Genomic DNA, 21,307 nt, shown 5'->3' on the forward strand with positions numbered 1-21,307 from the left:
AGTGAATAGCAGGAAGCAGATTTGAGTGAACAGCAGGAAGGAACCTGAGTCGGGCCAGAAGAATGCCTCCAGGCTACATGAGCAATCACACAAAGAGATGACACACAACAGAGGAAGGAAAGAAGGAAGGATGAAGAAAAGGCGGGTAAGAGGATGACGTAAAACTTTATGAGACGCATGCAGCAGATGCCTTAGTGCTCTTCACTGAGGTCATAAATCCTCAAGTGAACCAGAGAGCGAACTTTAACAAACATCTCTCTTAGTGAAAAAGGAAATAATATATAAACATCTTCAGCATTTCAACCATAAAATACGTAAATATTCCATATATAGATATTACGCCAAGTTATAAGCAGTGTTTCAGTGTTTTGCTTTTTGAATGCAGCTGAACCTAGGGGAGTCAATTAGATCAGTTCTTCAAGGGCAAAGTAACAAAAATAGCCTGTTAAATTCTAAGGTAATAATTGAAATAATTTCTTGTATACAAGACCTACATAAAAAGTCTTGTAAATAAGAACTTTTTAAGCCAGTTTTTGTGTAATGTAACAAAAAACCCAAACAAAAAATATACCATTTTAATCAATATAATGTCCATTCCATCTTCTGCGAGTCATTTGCGTTAAGACCCAAAGGATGGAATTGTCTTGAATAGGCTTTTGTGTGTATCACTATAACGTTTTTAAAGAATGAATATGTTCTGGATTTTGGGTACCACTTTTACCAAAACCCCAGTTGCTAGGTATAATATGGCATTTGGCCCGCTCCATTTTTGCTAACTCTCCGGCCATGAATCAGCCGAGCCTGGGCTGATACTTCATGCTATCTGGGTAGTGTTAGCAGCATGTTATGATAGAAGACTCTTAGGCTATGTTCACACAGCAGGTAAAAGTGTCCCAAATCTGATTTTCTGACCAAAGTAAATTTTTTAAGCTATTCATACATTCGTTTTGTGAAGATTTGCGTCACGTTAAGTTTCTTACGTAATTTTTTTTGACATACTTTTTCCTACTTTTTGTATCAGATTTTAATACCACATAGAGTGTTTACACAGCCACACAAATTACACAACTGTGTCACAAATATGATGAAAAAGGGATCTGGGACACTTTTACCTGCTGTGTGAACATAGCCTTTGTTCACAGGCTTCAAATGTTCCCCAGTCATCAAATGTCTGTAATTTTTTTCTGTACCGTACAGTTAAGTACAGTTACTTTTTTCTTATGCTGATTACATAACACAAATTTCTTTACATGACTTATATTCCTACCCGGTCTTGCCTGTAGCCATCAATTACAGCTGTACTGACCACATTCCTGTAACATCCCACTCAAACCACGCCTCAAACCAGAGTGTTGTTGTGGTTGTGGAATGTAGTGTCTGACCCTGAAGAAAACACTGTTATCTGTAAACATGGACTAAAGAACAGACAAAATACAGGCTTCAAGGTGGTGCTACTACTGATTTAGCTTTTTTTTTATCTGTTTTTGTAGACAAAGTTCAGAGGTGTTAAGTAACAAAGCACAAACATTGTGTTATCTCACCTCAATTTTGGCTATCTATACTTTACTGGGTATACTTTTTGAGTTGACTTTTTAGTTCTACTCATTAATTTAAATGCACAATTATCTGAACTTTCTACTCCTAAAATACATATAAAAATAACCTTGTTACTTTTGTTGTTTTGATTCTAATTTTATCATTCCCCACCAAAAAAAAACAAATCTCTCTATTCTATGGTTCCTATGGTTGGATGAGAAGTATTGACATATATAATTACAAAACCCTATTGGTATATACCCTATTGGTTTATCCATCTCACCTGCACATGTCATGCCCACACTCCAGCAAGAACAAGATGTATGTAGTCTAGTATGAAGATTATCCGTGCAGAGAGTCTAAAGTACTCTTAAAGTACTTGAGTTGATACTTCAACTTCTACAGAAGTATTTTAAACCCTATACTTCTACCTGAGTAATTAATGTGAATACTTTTCACACCTTTGAAAATGTTTTATTATATGTGGGTCATTTTGAAGTTCTGCCAGGTTAGTCGGGGGGCCAAAACTGACATTGTAACTGATGCGGACATCTCAGGGTACAAGCTGACAACCTATATAATATTATTATTTGACCCCTAGGGATGTAATCTAGTCTGGTTGTCAGCTTGGATAATGAGATTTTGTCCATTTTATGACTATATCTTTAAAAGTGGCAAAATCAGATTTTTTTCCTAAGTGTTTCCTCTTCTTCTTAACCCCTGCTGTACTCTTCCAATATAATCCATCTTATGTGCAAATATAACCTTTGATAAAATTAATAATAAGCATGCCAAAGGAGTATTGCTCCACAGGGGCACTGTTTTGTTATCACATCTGTGCTATGAAGCTTGAAGAAAAAGATTTAATGGAGATCATCGCAGAAGGTGTTTTCACAAGAATTCATTGATTAGTTTCACTCATTTCTAATTGTCTACAACAACAACAACAACATCTCACTTATTTCCAATTGTCTACAACAATTGGGTGGATTTCATGTGCAGATGATCTTCTCAAAGCTTATTGGTCAGCACATCTCCGAATCATGAAGGGGAAAGGATGGAATCGTGTAGCCTGTGCACACAAACTTGCCTTTGAAGCCCTTTGGAGAATGCTGTGGCCAACTTTTCTGCAATCTCAGAACACATACGATGTGATGAAATTGAAACTGCTGCAGTATGCTATGAAGAGCTTGTGCTGAAAGCAGAAAAGGTTCAAGATCTCCTTGCAGAGTTTGACAAAACAATTGAGCACAATGAGTTTTAACTTTTACAGTAGCCTGACCAAGAGAACCCCCAAAACATTCTCAGATTGGTACTACAGCAAAGATAAGAAACTTGAAAAATCCAAATGTGTGAAGCCTGACAGGGACATTTTTCGTTGCATAATTGTATCCATGGACAGCGGTAAAGAGGTCAACATTAATGAGCTCCTTCAAAAAGAACTGTGTGCAGTACCTCTCTCTCTTGCCACAGCAGATCTGTTGCTCAGACCAACCAGCAAAGCTGACCTTGCCACCATACTACAATCTGGTGCAATGGTAACCGACCATACTTCATCTCCTGTGAGCACGTGCACTATAATTGATGGGATGGCCCTGGTGAGAGCATTAGGAAAACTTCCTGATGCATCAACATTTGGAGAGTACGTTGACATTTTCATGCATAAAGTCAGTGGTCATCTACATGGTGGGATCACAAGAGTTGACCTATTGTTCGATCAATACAAACAAAACTCAATAAAGAATAGAGCTAGAGCAAAACGCAGCATGACACAACTAAAGATTTGGACCATTGTCAGAAGGAATGTGAAGGTACCTGCTGACTGGAATACTTTTATTGACCTGGATGAAAACAAAGCCAACCTGACCCATTTCCTGTCAGAGGAGCTTGAGATTCATCAGTATGGTTGGGAAATTGTGATTAGTGGGGGATTTCCTGACCCTAAAAAAGTGGCATCTACAGCTGACTTTGATGTTTCCCAACTGCAGGCTGTTCATGAGGAAGCAGATACACGCATTCTGCTACATGCAGTTGATGCAAAAGTCAAGGGGATTAGCGGCTCATCGATCAGTGCAGAGACACAGATGTTCTGGTGTTCCTGCTTGCCTTTGCGCAACATTTGAGTCCTGAGGTTTGGATGAAGGCAGGAACAGCCAAGAAACCCTGCTTCATTAAAGTGCATGACATCAAATTACCACATAATATCAGTAATGGTTTATTGGCATTTTATGCCATCACCGGATGTGATACAACTAGCCAGTTCACTGGTATAGGAAAGTGTTCCAGCAGTATCCTCATCTTCTTCAAAACTTTGGTGAGGAAGAAATGCCAAATCCAGACACTCCAGGCATGGCAGAACAATTTGTATGCAAATTGTATGACCCAAAATCAAGCAGTGAATCAATCCATGAGGTTCGATGTGCCCTGTTTCGGAAGGTGAAAGCCAATGTGGATACTTTACCTCCAACAAAGGATGCCTTGTCTCTGCACCTCATGAGGGCACACTAGCAAACAAAGATTTGGAAACAATCACTAGTGTCTCATCCACAGCTTCCCTCACCAACTAGTTGTTGGCATATGAAGGATGGTGTGCTGGTACTCAAGCTTTTAACCAAAGAACCATTACAGGTAAGATCTTTGGAGCTGTCAACCTGTGCATGCAAGGAGAGTACAGCACTAGGCAGTGCTGATGTTGAAGAGGTGGGATGTTTTGCTGTGGGGCATGTGGTTGTGGTTCAGCAGCTTGGTGCAAGAATACTCAGGTAACCACATCACATTATCATATGTATCATATTATGTTCAAAATAATAATTTTCCTGTTCATGTGATGCATCTTTTAACAAAATTAAACCACAAACTCCTCTGTTAAATCCCTGTTCAGGACTTTGACTGAAAATGTGGACATGGCTTGTAGGTGTTTTCTGATGGCAATATTCAATTTCTACTTTATTCGGAGTACAACAAACCAATGTAATTCTACCAGCAGGCTTTGATGGACATTACTATACATCATCTTGCTGCAGAAGGTGTCACTGTGCATCGGTCAACAATACAGCGCACTTTACACAAGGAGAAGCTGTATGGGAGAGTGATGCAAAAGAAGCCATTTCTGCAAGCACACCACAAACAGAGTCACCTGAGGTATGCAAAAGCACAGTTCTTTCGCATCACTCTCCCATACAGTTTCTCCTTGTGCAAAGTGCGCTGTATTGTTGACCGATGCGCAGTGACACCATCTGCAGCAAGATGATGCTGCAGCTCTTTGGAGGTGGTCTGTGGATTGTCCTTGACTGTTCTCACCATTCTTCTTCTCTGCCTTTCTGATATTTTTCTTGGCCTGCCACTTCTGGGCTTAACAAGAACTGTCCCTGTGGTCTTCCATTTCCTTACTATGCTCCTCACAGTGGAAACTGACAGGTTAAATCTCTGAGACAACTTTGTATCCTTCCCCTGAACAACTATGTTGAACAATCTTTGTTTTAAGATCATTTGAGAGTTGGTTTGATGAGCCCATGATGCCACTCTTCAGAGGAGATTCAAATAGGAGAACAACTTGCAATTGGCCACCTTAAATACCTTTTCTCATGATTGGATACACCTGGCTATGATGATCAAAGCTCAATGAGGTTACCAAACCAATTTTGTGCTTCAGTAAGTCAGTAAAAAGTAGTTAGGAGTATTCAAATCAATAAAATGATAAGGGTGCCCATACTTTTGGTTTAATGCATATTGCACATTTTCTGTTAGTACAATAAACCTCATTTCAATCCTGAAATATTACTGTGTCCATCAGTTGTTAGATGTATCAAACTGAAATGGCTGTTGCAAACACCCAAATATTTAGAACTACAAATTATTAAGATTAATATGGGTGCCCAAACCTTTTCATATGACTGTATATGAATTAAGTCAAATAGGACCAAATTGTATGGGTTTAATTAGAATTCTAAATTTCCGCCTAGTCATTAGATGTTAAAAACCTATGCAATGTTGTCCCATTTCACAATACATGCCTTACACTTGGCACACCTCTTTCCCCCAGATGGGGGTATTGATTTGTAGAGGTTTTTAATTTGTATCTTGTGTTTTCAAGCTGATATTAACTTTATAAAGTGGTACACTTTAGGCGGATATTGATTTTTACATGTTCAAGCTCCATTATCTCCCAGAGTGTAATAGGTATGTACATGATTCATACTTCTACTGACATCCCAGAAGTGTCAGCTTTCATTTAGTACCAAGTTTTTGTCTGTGGTCCTTGCGGTTCCTGAGATAATCACCATTTTCTGTAGTTATGTTGTGTTACACAAAATATTTTTTTCCCACATAAAATAGCTCATAAAAGTCATAAAAAAAAATTTTCAGCCTGACAACCACTGTAGAATTTTACCTGTGTGTCCCTTCTGACTAAAAAAATAGGTTGTCATCTTGTACCCTGACATGTCCGCAAAAGTCTTAACGGAAGCACTTTTCAGAAATGGCCCCCTGACTAGGTTACCCCTTCTAAGAAAAATCCAGCTTTAGGCAGATTTTGCTGTTACCTGGTTTTCACTGGTCAAGATGGTGGAAAAGCTGGTCATCCAGGAGAAAATCTGCTATATACTGATAAGCTAACTCGTTAACCAGCTTTTTACCAGAATAGTGTATGTTGTGTTTGGTTTTGGGAAGGCTTGGTCATGATGGGTGTCTAGTTGGGTCTTTCTGGTTGTACTGATCAACCAGTTTGCTGGTTTAAAAAAGTTCAATACATTTTTTTCTTAAAAACTTCCAAAAACCTTGACAGATTGAACGTTCTAAGAACATTAATTGTTCTCTACGCTCTCCTTACCAACAAAAAATAATGCTCCTCAACCAGTTTGGCCACTCTGGTTATGCTGGTTATTTTGCATGGATGGGATGATCATTCTGGTTGACCAGCTAAACCATCAAACCCAAACAAAAACATACCCTAAACATAACCAGCTTAACTAGCCTAAGCAGCTTATTCAGCTTGACCAGCCTCCCAAGCAGATTTCATACCTATAGACTTTTCTTTACTTCATACTTTTTATCATTTTTTTAAGATTATCATTATTCTAATCAGAGCAAAGCTGTTTTCTGTAGTATATACAGTATAGCAGGAACTGGGTGCTCCTTTATGAATTCCAGGAGAAAAGCTGTGCTCCAATGGAATGAGTAGATGGTAGAAGTAGCAGACTAGATACAGTAAATGTGCTACCAGATGTTCATAAGATGGCAATTAATCAAATCAAATCAAATGTATTTGAATAGCGCTTTTTACAACTGATGTTGTCACAAAGCAGTTTTACAGAAATGTGATCAAAGAACAAAGAATCAGCCAAAAAAGGAAAAAAAGAAAAAAAGGAAAAACTCCCTCAGAGCTGGAGGTGAATGGTAGATGTGTGTCTATGTGTCTATATGAAAGTCTCTGATGTGTGTGAACAGTTTTACATCCTGTTATGCAAACAAACAAACTGTTGCTATGAAACAAATATAGTCAGAGATAAGGGTGCACAGAGTGAGCAAAGGCCCCACACCGTTTTATACACTTTCCAAACATCTTGAAACGTTTTTCCCCTCTCTGATCTGTTTATTCATAGCAGTTCTGTTCTTCCGGTTCTTGGTTGCAAAATGAAACAAGTTGTCAATTCTAAACCCCCATCTCGGTTTCTCGATCACAACCCCCAGCCCCTAGTTCTACTGCTGTGGAAACAGACCACACCAAAGGGAAAACCCAGATGAAGTGATAGTGGTCCTGCTTCACAGAGGAAAAAGGCTGGAAGCAGAGGCAGCTTCAGGTCCCTATCTGATGATTGTAATGTCTTGTAAATTCCTGCATTCTTATGTAATGGTGGGAACCATTATAAACGTATAATTACTTCAGGGTTGGTCTAATTCCCTGAAAGATTTTCACAGGAGAATCCTTAATGATACGATCAACCTATGACATTGACTCACTTAAAGTTATTTGTGCACTTTACTCTGGCGGTCTCAGATTGGGTGATTGCATGTAGCTACGTATGACACTTGATAATAAAACCCCGGTGTGTTTGACAAGCTGGGTTTCAATTTCTAATTTCATGGGCACAAAACACTATGTACTGTAGGCTTCATTGAGCTCCGTATAATGTACTGTTTAGAACATTCTGTTCACATCAGTTAAAATTGCGGTTCTCAAACTATGCTCCATAATAACACTGGTGGTACATGAAGCAACCCAACAAGTAAAAGTGGGCCTTAGAATTTGCTGCATGCAAAAAAAAAAAAAAAAAATTAAAGTAAATAATGTTTACTCAAATAAAAGTGTAAAAAGTACTGCTTTCAAAAATGCCATTAAGGACAAAAGCTTAGGCCACGCCACAGGAGCCTCTGGTGCGTGACTATAATAACTGTAATGACAATGACAATTGAAAATGAATGCATTTTAGTACAATGTTAAAAAATTAAAGAAGCTTAGTTAGGACATTTGGCTCGAGTTTTCTTGAGTCTCTGCCACAGATCATCTTCATACGTCTGCTATGTTCTTGCTGGAGTATGATGTGACGTGAGCAGGTGTGATGGATATATGTATATAAACCAATAGGGTGTCGGAATGGTGTCGGAATATGTTAATACTGCTCATCCAACCACAATCATATTTACTCTATCTAAATGTACAGATTTATCTAGATAAGTGTTTTTTTACGATACGAAGCTGAAATAAAATAGGAGTAATGAGGCTTTTTTTTAAATGTAAGAAGTTGAGAAAATTGTGTGAAAATGAAGAAGTAGAAGTAAAAAAAGTTGAATATTTCTACTTAAGTAAGATAATGAAGTATTTGGTCACTTGTAGATGTGAATTGGAAGTTTAAGTTCATTGGATCATGGTTAGCACACAGTGTAAAAAGCTTAAATACCACTGATTTAGAGTGACTGCAGCTAGAGCTGACAAGTATGAAAAGCATTTCTTATTAAAAACGGTCTGGACTTCACCTCACCTCATTTCTTCATAATGATTATTTAGTGTTTCTTTTGCCCATTATTGTGTGTTGCTGTGTACAGTGTCAGAATCCACATTAGCAAGACTTCTATCTAGAGATTTCTGTCCAACCTCACAACGTTTTTGGGAGAGTGTGGGATGATTAAGATGTAATTAACACTTAATTATTATGAAGTGCTATTTGCAGTGCATTAGCTTCCATTACTTTTTAGCTCGCTACATTAGCTTTATTGCTCCAGTGTAAAGGTAGAGAACTTCATAAAAGTGGTGCACTGAATAAAAACACAGAGATCTGTTCAGTTGAGCTCAGTTTCAAAATCATTTTATTAAGAATCAATATACAATGTACAAACTTGCCGAAATCAAGATATTAGCATTAGGCTAATCTGAGATGGATTCTGTAGGAAACAAAGCAAGAACTGGGAGCTGCTTTAAATTCAGGTATGTTGTGTTTTAATGGAATGAGTAGAAGGTACAATAATTATTTGAGTACATGGAAGTGTTAATGAATGTTTTTAAGATGACAAAACAGGTTCAAACTACCACAGGTTGTCTGTTTGAGGGATAGGAATGGGTGTGCTGTTTACTCTGTGACACAAGCAGCTAATCATGCTAAGCTAAATAGCTACACCTATGCAGAGCTGCAGGAACACAACGCCCCTAGCTGCACATGATAAACGAATATTAAACCTTCCAAGGCTTTTTATTCATTACAATATAACATATTTCCTGTTTGGATATTAAAACATTGCTCATTTAAAATGCAAAAATTCAAATAGCAAACACAGTGTAAGTGGCATTCCCTAGCATGGGGGTGTTAGGGTGGTGTTTGTGTCTGTGTGTGTTTTGGTCCCTGTTATTGTCCAGTTATTTTCCATATAGGAGACGAGCTGTGGTGTCTGTTTGGTCCTCACTGATTGGCAAGGAGAAAAAGGTGACCGATCTTGACCATTTCTTTAGTTCAGGATCTGTCGGGGTCGTCCGTAGCCAGTCATTCCAGCTTGTGATGCTCCTTTGTTGGTGCCCATCTGCAGACCAATCACACTCTGACCCTCTTTCAGCTGCTCGTCCGAAAATTCTCGCTTGTTCTCCTGAGCTTTCCTAATAAGCAAACACACACATACACACTCATAAGTACTTTATAAAATTGTAACATCAATTAAAAAATATTTCTGTATGAATGGTCAAATAGGTATAATTTTTTTATTTAAAAATATATTCTGCTTTTGTTCTGTCTCTACTGTCCAGAGAACACTTTCTACTAGATTGTTTTTAAAGCATTGATATGAGGATCTGCATTGCTGACGTCAAAATGTTAGATGATCATTCCCATCTCACCTCATCCCCGACTCCCCCCAGAAGTATTGAATGGAACCCCATTATTCAAGAGAACAGAGTTTGTCTGTTCCACAGCTCAATACTGGGGGTTTATACCCCTTTAGCTCACATTATCTATTATCTATCCCAGCAGTACTTATATACAATATGTACAGAGACTAAAAAGTAGTACTGCATGGCCCAGGCAAGCCTGCCTTTCTTATTTTCCCATTTTACCAATGACTTCTTTACTTCCACTTCTCCAGTCCTCCACATCAGTCCACCACACCTGTAGCTCTGAGTCTTCTCTTCACAGCTAAAACTGAGACTTGGTTCAATGTTAAGCTGAGCTACAAGGTGTTGTCACGTGAGCCGACTCTCATACAAGCTGTGAACTTTCAGAGAAAGAGGTTTTTTTCTGACTCTGTTGTGGATTTGAGTCTGTCAGACCTCTTCCTGTACCAGAACTCAGGTTTCTCCAGTTTCTAGGAGCCTTTTGTTGGTGTAGAAAACTGTGCTAACCACACTCAGGCTTTATTTGTAATTCTCTAAAGTAAAGAGCTTAGAAGTTATCTGAATGTTGTCTGAATTTCTTTGTTAAGTGTCTTTTTATAGTATATTTATCACAGCAAACCAGACATGAAGTGATGCATAAATACTGCAGTATTTAAAGCAGAAACTGCTTTTGCATCAACACTGCTTTTACTCCAACAAAGGTTTTTTAAATTATGAATTTAGTTTTATGTATAAGTTTTTAAAGCATGATTTGTTTCCATTGTTACAGACTAGCTTGAAGTTGTCTACTAAAACAATAGTCCTTGAAATCAGTCTTTTTTTTGTTCAAAAGTCATTTATTTCTCCAAAAGCTCAGTCAGTTTACGGCTTACTTTAAAACCACTGGACTTGAAGGTTAAAGCGCTTAAAGGTCAATAAAAACTGGAAAAATGTGAGGTGTTCTAAAACATTTGACTGGTAGTGAATGTACAATTGTTTACATCTGTTTAAAAGTGAGGAATATATATTTTTCCCATGATGTGTCCTACAAAATCTAAGATACAGATATCTGCTGCCCACTTATTGACGTAACTCAGGGTCAGAAAACTTTGGACCTTGAGTCTGCTGTCTGTGTTAACATTCACAGCTCAGTCAGCTGATATAGTAACGCTTCCCTCTCACACCCACACAAACACACACACACACACACTTCTGTACACAAATCTGCCCAGTCGACACTGCGCAAGAACTCGGGCCGATAAGAGCTTGTTTTCGTGTTTCTATGGTGACAAAACATTAGTGTTGTCATCCCGCCATTGCTTGAATTTGTTGCCGAATTGCCATGACGACTCAGCAGCCATGTCAAAGCAAGAACAGGAAATGAAACAGGAAGCAGCTGTGCTCACCTATGGAACCAACTGGGGTCACCGCGGTAGCAGCCATCGCTCTTGGTAACAGCAATACTGCCCAGTGCCATCAGGGTCATCTGCACGGCCGCCAGGTCTTTACCTACAAATACACCCAAAAGAAATACAGAGTTTATTTGCCATATGCATACAGCTGGCAGATTTTATGCAGTGTTAGCCTTTTTTTATATTTTTGTAAACAATTTACAGACAGTTTTGACTGGAGGAGGATTATCAGCTTCCCCCCCCCCTTATAAGGCTCTCCAGCTCTGAAGGAGTTTCTCCTTGCCACAAATAACTTTCTAGGGGTTTTATTTTTTTATATTTTGTGACCACATAATGCTACACTGTAAAAACAAACGAGTTATCCTTTGTTTATTTGTGCTTGAGCTTATTAACTTTTTTAACTTTATTAAATATCCTGTGCAGAGTACCCAATCATTTACTTCTAGTAATGTACTTCTGACTAAGTATATACTACTTAGAATTGCTTTTTCAAACAACTACATGATTTAAAGTCACATATACTGTGCCTGGAGTGATTGACATCACTCCAATTTACTCTTAAGAGTAGTTGTTTTTATTTATTTTTATTTTTATACTGTAAATGCGGGGAAGTTAGCTTTAATCACTCAAATATTAACAAATGTCATCTTTTCCAATGGCGTATTTCTGCATTAGGGCACGAGAGGCTACTGTGGCCTTTAGCAAACACAAATCCACTCTCATCAGCAGAGAGGGGGTTAACCTAAACACGTTAATACTAAGACCAGCCATTCAGCCATTACACAAGATAAATGTAAAAGTGTAAGATACACAGAGGGAAACGTTTCCGGAGGAAATGACTACACATTGATGGTGTGTGTCAGTGACAGGAGGACACACACCCAGTATTTAACTGAAACAGCTTAGTTCACAATAGAACACTCTATGAAAACTATGCAGTCTTTACTCAGCTTCCACAAAATGAGCACCAATCCTGTCTGGAGTGGGAGACTGAATGCTGTTACTGAGCATGCTCATACCGCAGTCTTTGTTACTATTGAATTGTTGATTTGTTTTTTACATGAATGACACAGAGTATCAAATTCATAATTTATTAAAAAAAAACAAAAAAACAATGTGCCCCAACAGACTGCCTGTGTTTCTATTACTTGTTAGGTCTTATTAGCCTCTAAGCTCCAGAAGCTGATGGACTCCATTTGGAATAAGCAGAAAACTGTAAATCTGACTGTGTGCCAAGCTTTAAAATGACTTTAATAGCAGTAAAAGCTATGAGAAATAAAGGAGCACTCACCCTCCCAGAGGTCGACGGTCTGGAACACGTCAGATTTGGTGACTCCATACCTCTCAGCAGCTGTGAGGAACTGGGAGATCTGCTCCATCTGTTTGAAGGCCATGGTGGAGCTCTGAATCTTTTTCACTGGTTTTGCATCCTTATGCAAACTGTTAATCAGCTCACACAGAACCTGCACAGAACCACAAAGGAGAGGATAGTCATTTATATGATATTAATATGCTGTGTAGTTACTGATAGATACTATGTAGTGATTGTATCATTGTATCTGGACTTTACCACCTAGTATCTGGTGCTCACCACATGCATAGTATCTAGTGCTCACCACATATGTAGAATCTGGTGCTTACTACATAGTATCTGGTGCTCACCACATGCATTGTATCTAGTGCTCACCACATAATATCTGGTGCTCACCACATACAGAGTATTTGGTGCTCATTACATAGAATCTGGTTACTGGTATGTCTACATATGTAGTATCAGGTGCTGTCTACATACATAGTATCTGGTGCTCACTACAAAATATCTGGTGCTTACATAATACCTGGGATTATAACACTGTATCTGGTTCAAAACAGTTAGTATTCTTTGCTTACTACATAATATCTGTTGCTCACTATACAATATCTGCCGCTCACTGCTGCTTACATATTATCTGGTGATTATAACATTGTATCTGGTTTTAAACACTTGGTATTTTTTGCGTATTACATCGTATCACTATATAATACTATATAATAATATATAATATATAATATATAAAACTATATAATAATGCTCACTATATAATAGCTGATGCTCACTACATAGTATTTGGTGCTTGTCACATAGTACCTGGTGCGTACCATATAATATCTGGTGCCTACCACATACACAGTAGGACAACCAATCTCTATTGATGTTTCATAATTTTTTAACATTATTTGTTCATTAAGACATAAATTCACAGATTTAAGCTGAATCTGGTTTATTTACTATGTGAACAACGGGAACTAACTTATTGTTGTTATTTTATATTGTCATATTATTTCACATTTTCTTATAAAATTGCATTTTTGTGATGCAAAAAGGACAAACAAATTCTGTTTCTTCTCCTCCACATTAAGAGCCCTAAACATACACAGACAGTGACACACTATAGTTAGGCTACTTACACATCCGTCCTTGAGCCACGTTTGGAAGCCCTGTTTGCCGGGCTGAGGTCTGCCCACTGAGGGTCCGCACTGAGCTACGATCCACTCCACCAGCCTCTCCTCCAGCTCAGGGTCGTACTTCTTATCAATCTTACTCTGAACCTCACGGCTCAAACCGTACGATGGGCCTTTGTTTGCCATTGTTCCTGTAACACAAAGCCATATTTAAATCATTTAATTATTTAAATATTTGATTTGCTGAGCTGCGTTGTGCCTCCACTTAATATAAAAAAAAAACTATAAATGCAATTAATCTAAAATGTACATTTTTTGTGAAATCACAAACATGTGAGAGAAACTGTTTTCCTGTGAAGTGAGTTGCCAAAATACAGGCCGTGTGAAATTCATCATGGGTGTGATGTAACAAACATGATTGCTTTGACATGTGACAGTCAGTTAGCCTACAGCTTACAACTTAGCCCTGCCCATCCATCTATGTACATATATCAGCCATTGCTGCTTTTTCTGTAAACTATAATACAGAGCAGGTAGACTGATAAAAGTGTTAAAGGTACAGTACACTCATTAAATCATTGTTTAAGGGTTAGTTATTCATTATTAGGGTTAGGTTTCACTATTGTTAGCATATTTTAAATAACAGTAATAAAATATCACTATCCTTATTGTTTCAAAAATAAAAACTAAACAAAATAAATATCTACACCTAATACAATATGGTGTACAAGTGAATAATCTTTACATATGTACATATGTAAAGAAGTATATTTGGCTGTTTATATTTTACTGTTTATGTTTATATTTTTATAGAATAATTTTGTGAGAGCAGTTGTTGCCATCTCTGATCCTGGAGACCTCCTCCTGCCTTGCATGTTTTGAGTGCTTCCTGTTTCAACTTATCAGCTTGTTATCAAAAGTGAAAATCTAAAATAAATTAGCTATATCCACAGAGACTCCCAAGATTATATTTTCCCTCCCAAAAATATAATATATGCCATAGAGGGTTAACATAAAAAAGAGGTATATAGAGTTGTTAAAACCAGCAGTAAGAAGTTTACAGTTAGCTGCATTTTCTTACAAGTAAACATAAAGTCTTACACACACACACACACACACACACACACAAAACAGTATATTCCTTTGCACATGATATGTATTCATTCTGTAAGATCACAGCTGTAACTAAGTCAATTTGTTAAAGGCTGTGCAGGATAATCTTTCTGTTTTCTTTGAGCTTATGTATTTACTCATTGCTTTACTTTCACACATGAGAAAAAGCTAACTGCATAAGTAATATGCGTTTGTGTATGTGTGTGTGTGTGTGTGTGCTGTCCCTAGAGAGGCCTTCTGGTTGACTGAGCATGCAGCACACACCCTTCAAACTGGCCCGCAGTCAGTAAAGTATGTAATCAGAAACTGCTGATCTGTGTGTGTGTGTGTGTGTGTGTGTATGTGTGTGTGTGTGCTTTCACAGTGTTAAAACAGGATTTGGGCTAGTGCATTATTTGTTTTCCCACTGGGAGGTGGGAACTCTACAATTATCAGATATAATCAAATTATTAAATATCAATCATCTTTAATAAGGGTGTGTCATTTTGTCAAATACTAGCAGATATATGAAAACCAGTAAAAGAGAAATAAAGATATATAGAGAGAAAGAGGATATGCATTGCATCTAAATTAAAGCAAAACAACACTTTCACTATATAATAATATAAAAATAGTATAAGCATAGCTCACGAATTTGACATTGTAAGGAAAGTAAAGTTATCATTCTTGTTTTGCTATAACATTATATTTATATTCTGTATTTACAGGCTCAAATCTGTACTTGCATTTCCCTTAGTTTGTTTTAATGTCAAATGGGGCAAAAACATAATTGGGCCTAGAGTACACCCCTGCAGAACCCTGCCTCAAACAGCAAAAAGTAAATTGGCCGGGCAGGATGCATCCATAGTAACATTTGCATCCAATAACAATTACGTGTTTATTGAAATTAGTCAACAACTAATAAAATGTTTGTTGGTCTGTTTGTAGTCTTCCTTTAATAAAACATATAATGGCATTAAAAGCTGAGGAGGAAGACATCTTATAAAGTGATGCAAATTTGTCTCAACATTCACTTCTACTCAATTCTGAGTCACATCAGAAGGATGATTCATCAGAATGTAATTCATTACAAAGAGATAACGGACTTCCTTTTGCTAATATATCTGTCATCCGCTACCATGAGCTCTCAAGCACAGTTAAAAGTCCTCTCTTGTAGTACTTCACTAATGTCAACACTTAGAAACTTTGTTATTATTTTCCCTTAATGCTAAAGGGCAACTGCATCATTAGTTTGCAAATGAATCATTTAGTTTACATTTGATTCACATGCTGTATGAACAGATTCAAAGCCTTTCAATATGTAAAATTAAGTGACTCTTCAAAAGCGCACTGTACAGTGTAGGTCTGCAGTTAGCATGTTGTAATTAAATATTAAAAAGTGCAGATATGTAATGTCTACTATATTTGTGTTCCTTTATAGATTAAACAATACACTCTTATCTATAAACATGGATTCAAGTACAACAGAAAACTATATAAAGCTTGTATTTTGTCACAATATTTTGTCCAATTGTAAAGATGAACATGTGACTATAAGTTGCTAAATTTCCTTCGGGATCAATAATCTATCTATCTATCTATCTATCTATCTATCTATCTATCTATCTATCTATCTATCTATCTATCTATCTATCTATCTATCTATCTATCTATCTATCTATCTATCTATCTATCTATCTATCTATCTATCTATCTAAGTCTCCTTTGGATATTAGACACATTAGCTCCTGTACCTTCCTTCCTCAAACAAAGAAAGACAATGATGAGCACAAGTATGACTTAGTCAGTTGACTACATCTGATGAAACACAGTAAACTTGTTTGTGTTTTGGCTGAACCACGGCAACAATATATGAAATCAGCTGTTACATCATCTGTGTCACTCTTGACCATGTAAACAGGGCTGATATATGTGTATAAGAAACCTTTAAAAACTAGATATTGCTGGGTGATACAACCTCAAATCTATATCACGATTACCAATTAACATTTCAACTTGATTACAATTAACGCCACATTTTTCCTTGGTACAGACTGAATATACAAAACAAACTTTCAAGTCAATAATGAAATGAAACTGATGACCTGTTCCTCATTAATGGCACCCTTAACAATTTCTTGAATTACTTTATAAAGTGGATCGAAGTATCTAGGAACCTTTAATCAGTAATTCATGACTTCCTGTTTCCCTGGGGTATAAATATGGCGTTACACAGAGGCCTATTCATCACTGGGTCTTTCAGCAAGATAATAACCCTAAATTTGAGGCCAAATCTACTCAAAAATAGTTCACAAGACACAAAATCAAGCTCCACTCATGGCCATCTCAGTCCCCAGACCTCAACCCAGTAGAAAAGCTGTGGGGTGAGCTGAAGACGAGAGTGCACAGGAGAAGACCCAGGACTGTAAAGTGTAAAGAGGAATGGTGGAAGATCCCTCTTTCTGTATTCTCCCGTCTTGTGAAGAGTTAAGGGAGAAGATTACAAGCTGTCTTGTTGGCAAAATGAGGTTGTACAAATTTCTAACACCAGGGGTGCCAATAATTGTGGCACATGTGATTTTTATTTAAAATATTTATTTCTTAATGTGGGATTTTTGTCCCACCAAATAAAGGCACTTGAATTAAAGCTTAGATTGTTCTCTCTTTTTTGCATTGTTGTCCTATATTATTAAAAAAAAAAAGATTTTATTAGAAGCCAAATAACACTTCTAGTTCTATAATAATAATGGAGGGTGCTGCATATGTATAGTGTATCTACATAAAAGGCAGAAGAAGATCCTGAAAAGCTTTAAGCCAGAGCCAGAGCAGGTAGTGTCACACTGTTCTGCTTAGTGCTGGCATATTAGGGGTCAGAGGCCATATAATCATTGACCAAAGCCTCAGGGGTGGAGTCCTGCTCCTGCTTGTTTTGGCCCATTACCTTAAGCCTCCACCCTTTTTTGTCTTTGTTCGTTTGTCAGAGGCTTAGCACATTAATTAACCCTAAAGGTAAATATGTCAATGTTGTAACTAGCTTTGACCTAGCTCACTTTTAACAGTAGACTTTGAGGCTGGGTGTCCTTAGCCTTAATCTCTTATATTAACAATTTTTTTTAATTATTGTGCTGAACTCAGGCGAACTTACATGGCATCCCTGTTCCTAATGATGTGCTAATGTATAGCAGTAAAATGACATGATCCTACAGGTCCTGTCTGAGTGTGTGAAAGACATGGGGCGTGTCTGTGTGTCTGTTTCTCCAGGTGAACACCTGAAGTACTGAAAGTGGTTTAGCAACCTGTCCTTGTTTGTCTTCTATAAGCATGTGTGAGCATTTTCCATCAGTATCTTACAGAGCCTGTTGGAAGGTACTTGGAAGGATTTGCTTGAGTGAAAGAAGCTTTTACATTTGCAATCAAGTGTGTGTATGTGTGTCTCTGTGTGATAGAGGAGAGGAGGGGTGGGTGTGTGAGGGAGAAAGAGAGACTGAAATCAGTTTTGCAATATCCTCTTTCTAGGCCTGTCCCATCCTGCAAAACAGCCAATATGTATGTGTGAGAGATTGGTGTGTGTTTGTTTGTGTGTGTGTGTGTGTGTGTGTGTGTGTGTGTGATAGAGAGAGAGAAAGGCAGATTACATTTATTTACTTTATTGTTTGAGTGGTCTTGGGTGTTCCCACTTCTCATATATATATACTTGTTGTCTTAAGTTTGGCATTCTAAGTGGTCTCTCACACACACTCACACGCACACTCACACACACACACACACTGAAGCTCAGCCAGAACTATAAAACATCTATAAACATGCAGCCATGAGTTATGATGTCCCAACATTGCTGTTGTTGAACCCCCCGTCCCCACACACACACACACACACACAGTGATTACACAATCCTTTTGATAGGCCTCAGCAGGCTTAAGAATGCAGTGTGTGACTGGGCTGATAAAAGTGTTAGCAGCAGAACGGTGTGTTTACTTACACATAATAAGCTTCAAACCTTCAATCCATCATTGTTTCAGTAATTTAATAAGTCAAAACTCATTTTTCCCCATCCCCCACTCTCCCCCCAGCTTAAACTGCAGTGTAGCTTCTTTAATTTCAACTGGAGCTACAATGGACCAATGGAGCTAACATGCATGCAGTAGAAGATGGAAGTTGACTCACTTATCTAGACTGTACATAATCAGACAGTGCATTACAGATTTCTGAACTAATTGCTTCCTTATGAGATGAGTGTGTGATGACTGAGGTGTGTATCACGTTAACTGGTGTGATGTAACCACCTTCCATTTGCTTCGTGAGCTCTGTCGCTGCAGGGCAAAATTACAGGAGCAAAACTTCAGACTATAAACACATCTTAGTGAAGTCATGTGGGTGTGATTTCAGTATGATCCTAAGAGAGAGAAAGAAAGATAGCAGAGAGAGACAGCCAGACATTGACTGAAAGAAAGAAAGACAGAAAGAAAGACGTTAAGATAGTGGAAAGAGGCAGTAAGACATTAAAGGAGAAACAGCAGGAGACATTATTAATATGGAGAAATAGAGAGAGCAATTAAAGTAGTGGAGACAGAAAAAGACATCCATTGAAAGAAAAAGTGTGAGAGAGAAATATTAGTTTAGTGGAGAGAAAGAGACAGACGTTAAAAAACAAGAGATACAAGAGAGAGAGAGAGAGAGAGAGAGAGAGAGAGAGAGAGAGAGAGAGAGAGACATTATGATAGTGATGAGAATGGAAGACAGACAGACTAATAATGAGGGAGGGAGAGATAGAGATTAAAATAGTGGAGAGAAAGACAGACAGACATCCATTGTAAGAGAACGAGAGACATTAATAGAAACATAAAAAATCAAGAGTGATAAAGAGAGAGAGACAAACAGTCAAAGATGTAGAGAGAGATAGGGAGAGTGAGAGACACATGAAGATAGTGAAGAGACTGAGAGACAGGCAGACAAAGAATGAGTGTGTGAGAGAGAGAGAAATTAAGATAATGGAGAGAAAGACAGACAGACATCCATTAAAGGAGAGAGAGACAGAGAATGGGAGAGAAATTAATAATTAAGAGAGAGATAGAGACAGACAGACAAAGGCAGAGAGAAAGAGATAGAGAGAGAAAGAGTTGAAAGGAAAGAGTGACAGAGGGATAGAGTAAGTGAGAGACAAATTAAGATAGCCAAGGTAGACAGAAAGAGAGAAGCAGACAAAGAATGAGAGTGAGACATTAAGATAGTGGAGAGAAAGAAGGACAAACATCCATTAAAAGAGAGACAGAGATAAACTGAGAGAGAAATAAATATATATAAAAAAGAGAAAGAGAGACAGATAAAGATGCAAGTAGAGAGAGAGTGATAAAAATAGGGGAGCTAGTGAGACAGGCAGAAAGACGGAGAGGTCTATAACGAGGGAAATGTCTGGGTTTATTCAATTTTGTAGAGTGAATTAATCCAGAACACTGTGTGTGTGCTGGGGTAGAAGTCAGGAGGCTACATAGTGTGTGTGTGTGTGACAAGAGAAAAGAAATTGAGCAAGGAATCTTGTTCTCGTAACATTTCAGCTGCCAATGCAAACTTTATCCATGCCCCCCCCCCCCCCCTACATAAACACACACACACTCAGTCTTGTCAGCTAGGCCTTGGAACAGGCACTAACAAGCAGAGGAATGTGGTGAGCCTCAGAGAAGGGAAATAAAGCTTAAACTATCAGATGAACAGTCAGGGTTGAGAGGATGATGTTAGTGCAGACCAACACCAGAAGACCATACATCTCAGATCCTGAACTTCACTTACTAAACTACTGAACTACCAACAGAACAGTTGTTGTGTACAGTCAGCCACAAGTTCCTCATTACCTGGAACTCTCTACTGAACCACATAACAGAAACAGTACTGAACCATAGGACTGCAGACCTACCACTTTATATACACCCTACTATTCATCATAGTGTGTACATATAAATAAATGTGTGTGTGTAATAAATATCTATATACTTATACAATCTACACGAAGGTTATATTACTGTATATTACTATATTGATATTAACAGTAATGTAATATAAACATACTCACAGGTCAGGAATTCAAAATCAACGCTTGCAACCGCCGCTTCTTCCTGTTTCACAGCCGTGTACTCCTTCCTCTACACTGCAGTGTGTGTGAGTGAGTGAGTGTGTGAGTGTATGAGTGTGTATATGTGTTGTGTGGCTCTGCCTGCTTCCTTTATTGCGGGTCTCAGAGTCCACCGGAGAGGGTGTGTCCACTTCAGGAGAAAATGATTTTACCCAACTGCACAAAAGGGAGGGGACAGAAATAAGTACATGGCCTTTTATGGTGGTGCTTACGTCCTTTTTTCTCTCTCTATTCTTTCTTCTTTGCCCTCTCTCACTCTTTCTCCATGTCTGCCCCTCCTTTTTCCTCTTGTCAATTTTCCTGCCTTTTTTAAGGCACTCCTACTTTTTTGGAAGTGGGGAAAAAGTGGAATTCTCCAAATACCTCCTCTACCAGACACAGAGAGACACAGAGAGAGAGAATGTGAGAAAG

At 38.0% G+C, this 21,307-nt stretch overlaps 1 protein-coding gene across 1 annotated transcript; it reads right to left on the reverse strand.

Moving 5' to 3' along the window:
* Positions 1-8,821: 8,821 nt before the first annotated feature.
* tagln2 (transgelin 2) lies at positions 8,822-21,012 on the reverse strand. Its single transcript, XM_049476483.1, has 5 exons — positions 20,837-21,012; positions 13,687-13,871; positions 12,530-12,701; positions 11,233-11,335; positions 8,822-9,616 (listed from the first exon to the last, which is right to left on the reverse strand). Exons 2-5 carry the CDS (start codon positions 13,864-13,866, stop codon positions 9,472-9,474), a joined length of 600 nt encoding a protein of 199 aa, XP_049332440.1. The 5' UTR covers positions 13,867-13,871; positions 20,837-21,012; the 3' UTR covers positions 8,822-9,471.
* Between the last annotated feature and the right edge of the window lie 295 nt (positions 21,013-21,307).

This window comes from Astyanax mexicanus, chromosome 1 (genome assembly GCF_023375975.1).
Source record: "Astyanax mexicanus isolate ESR-SI-001 chromosome 1, AstMex3_surface, whole genome shotgun sequence".
Lineage (NCBI taxonomy): Eukaryota > Metazoa > Chordata > Actinopteri > Characiformes > Acestrorhamphidae > Astyanax > Astyanax mexicanus.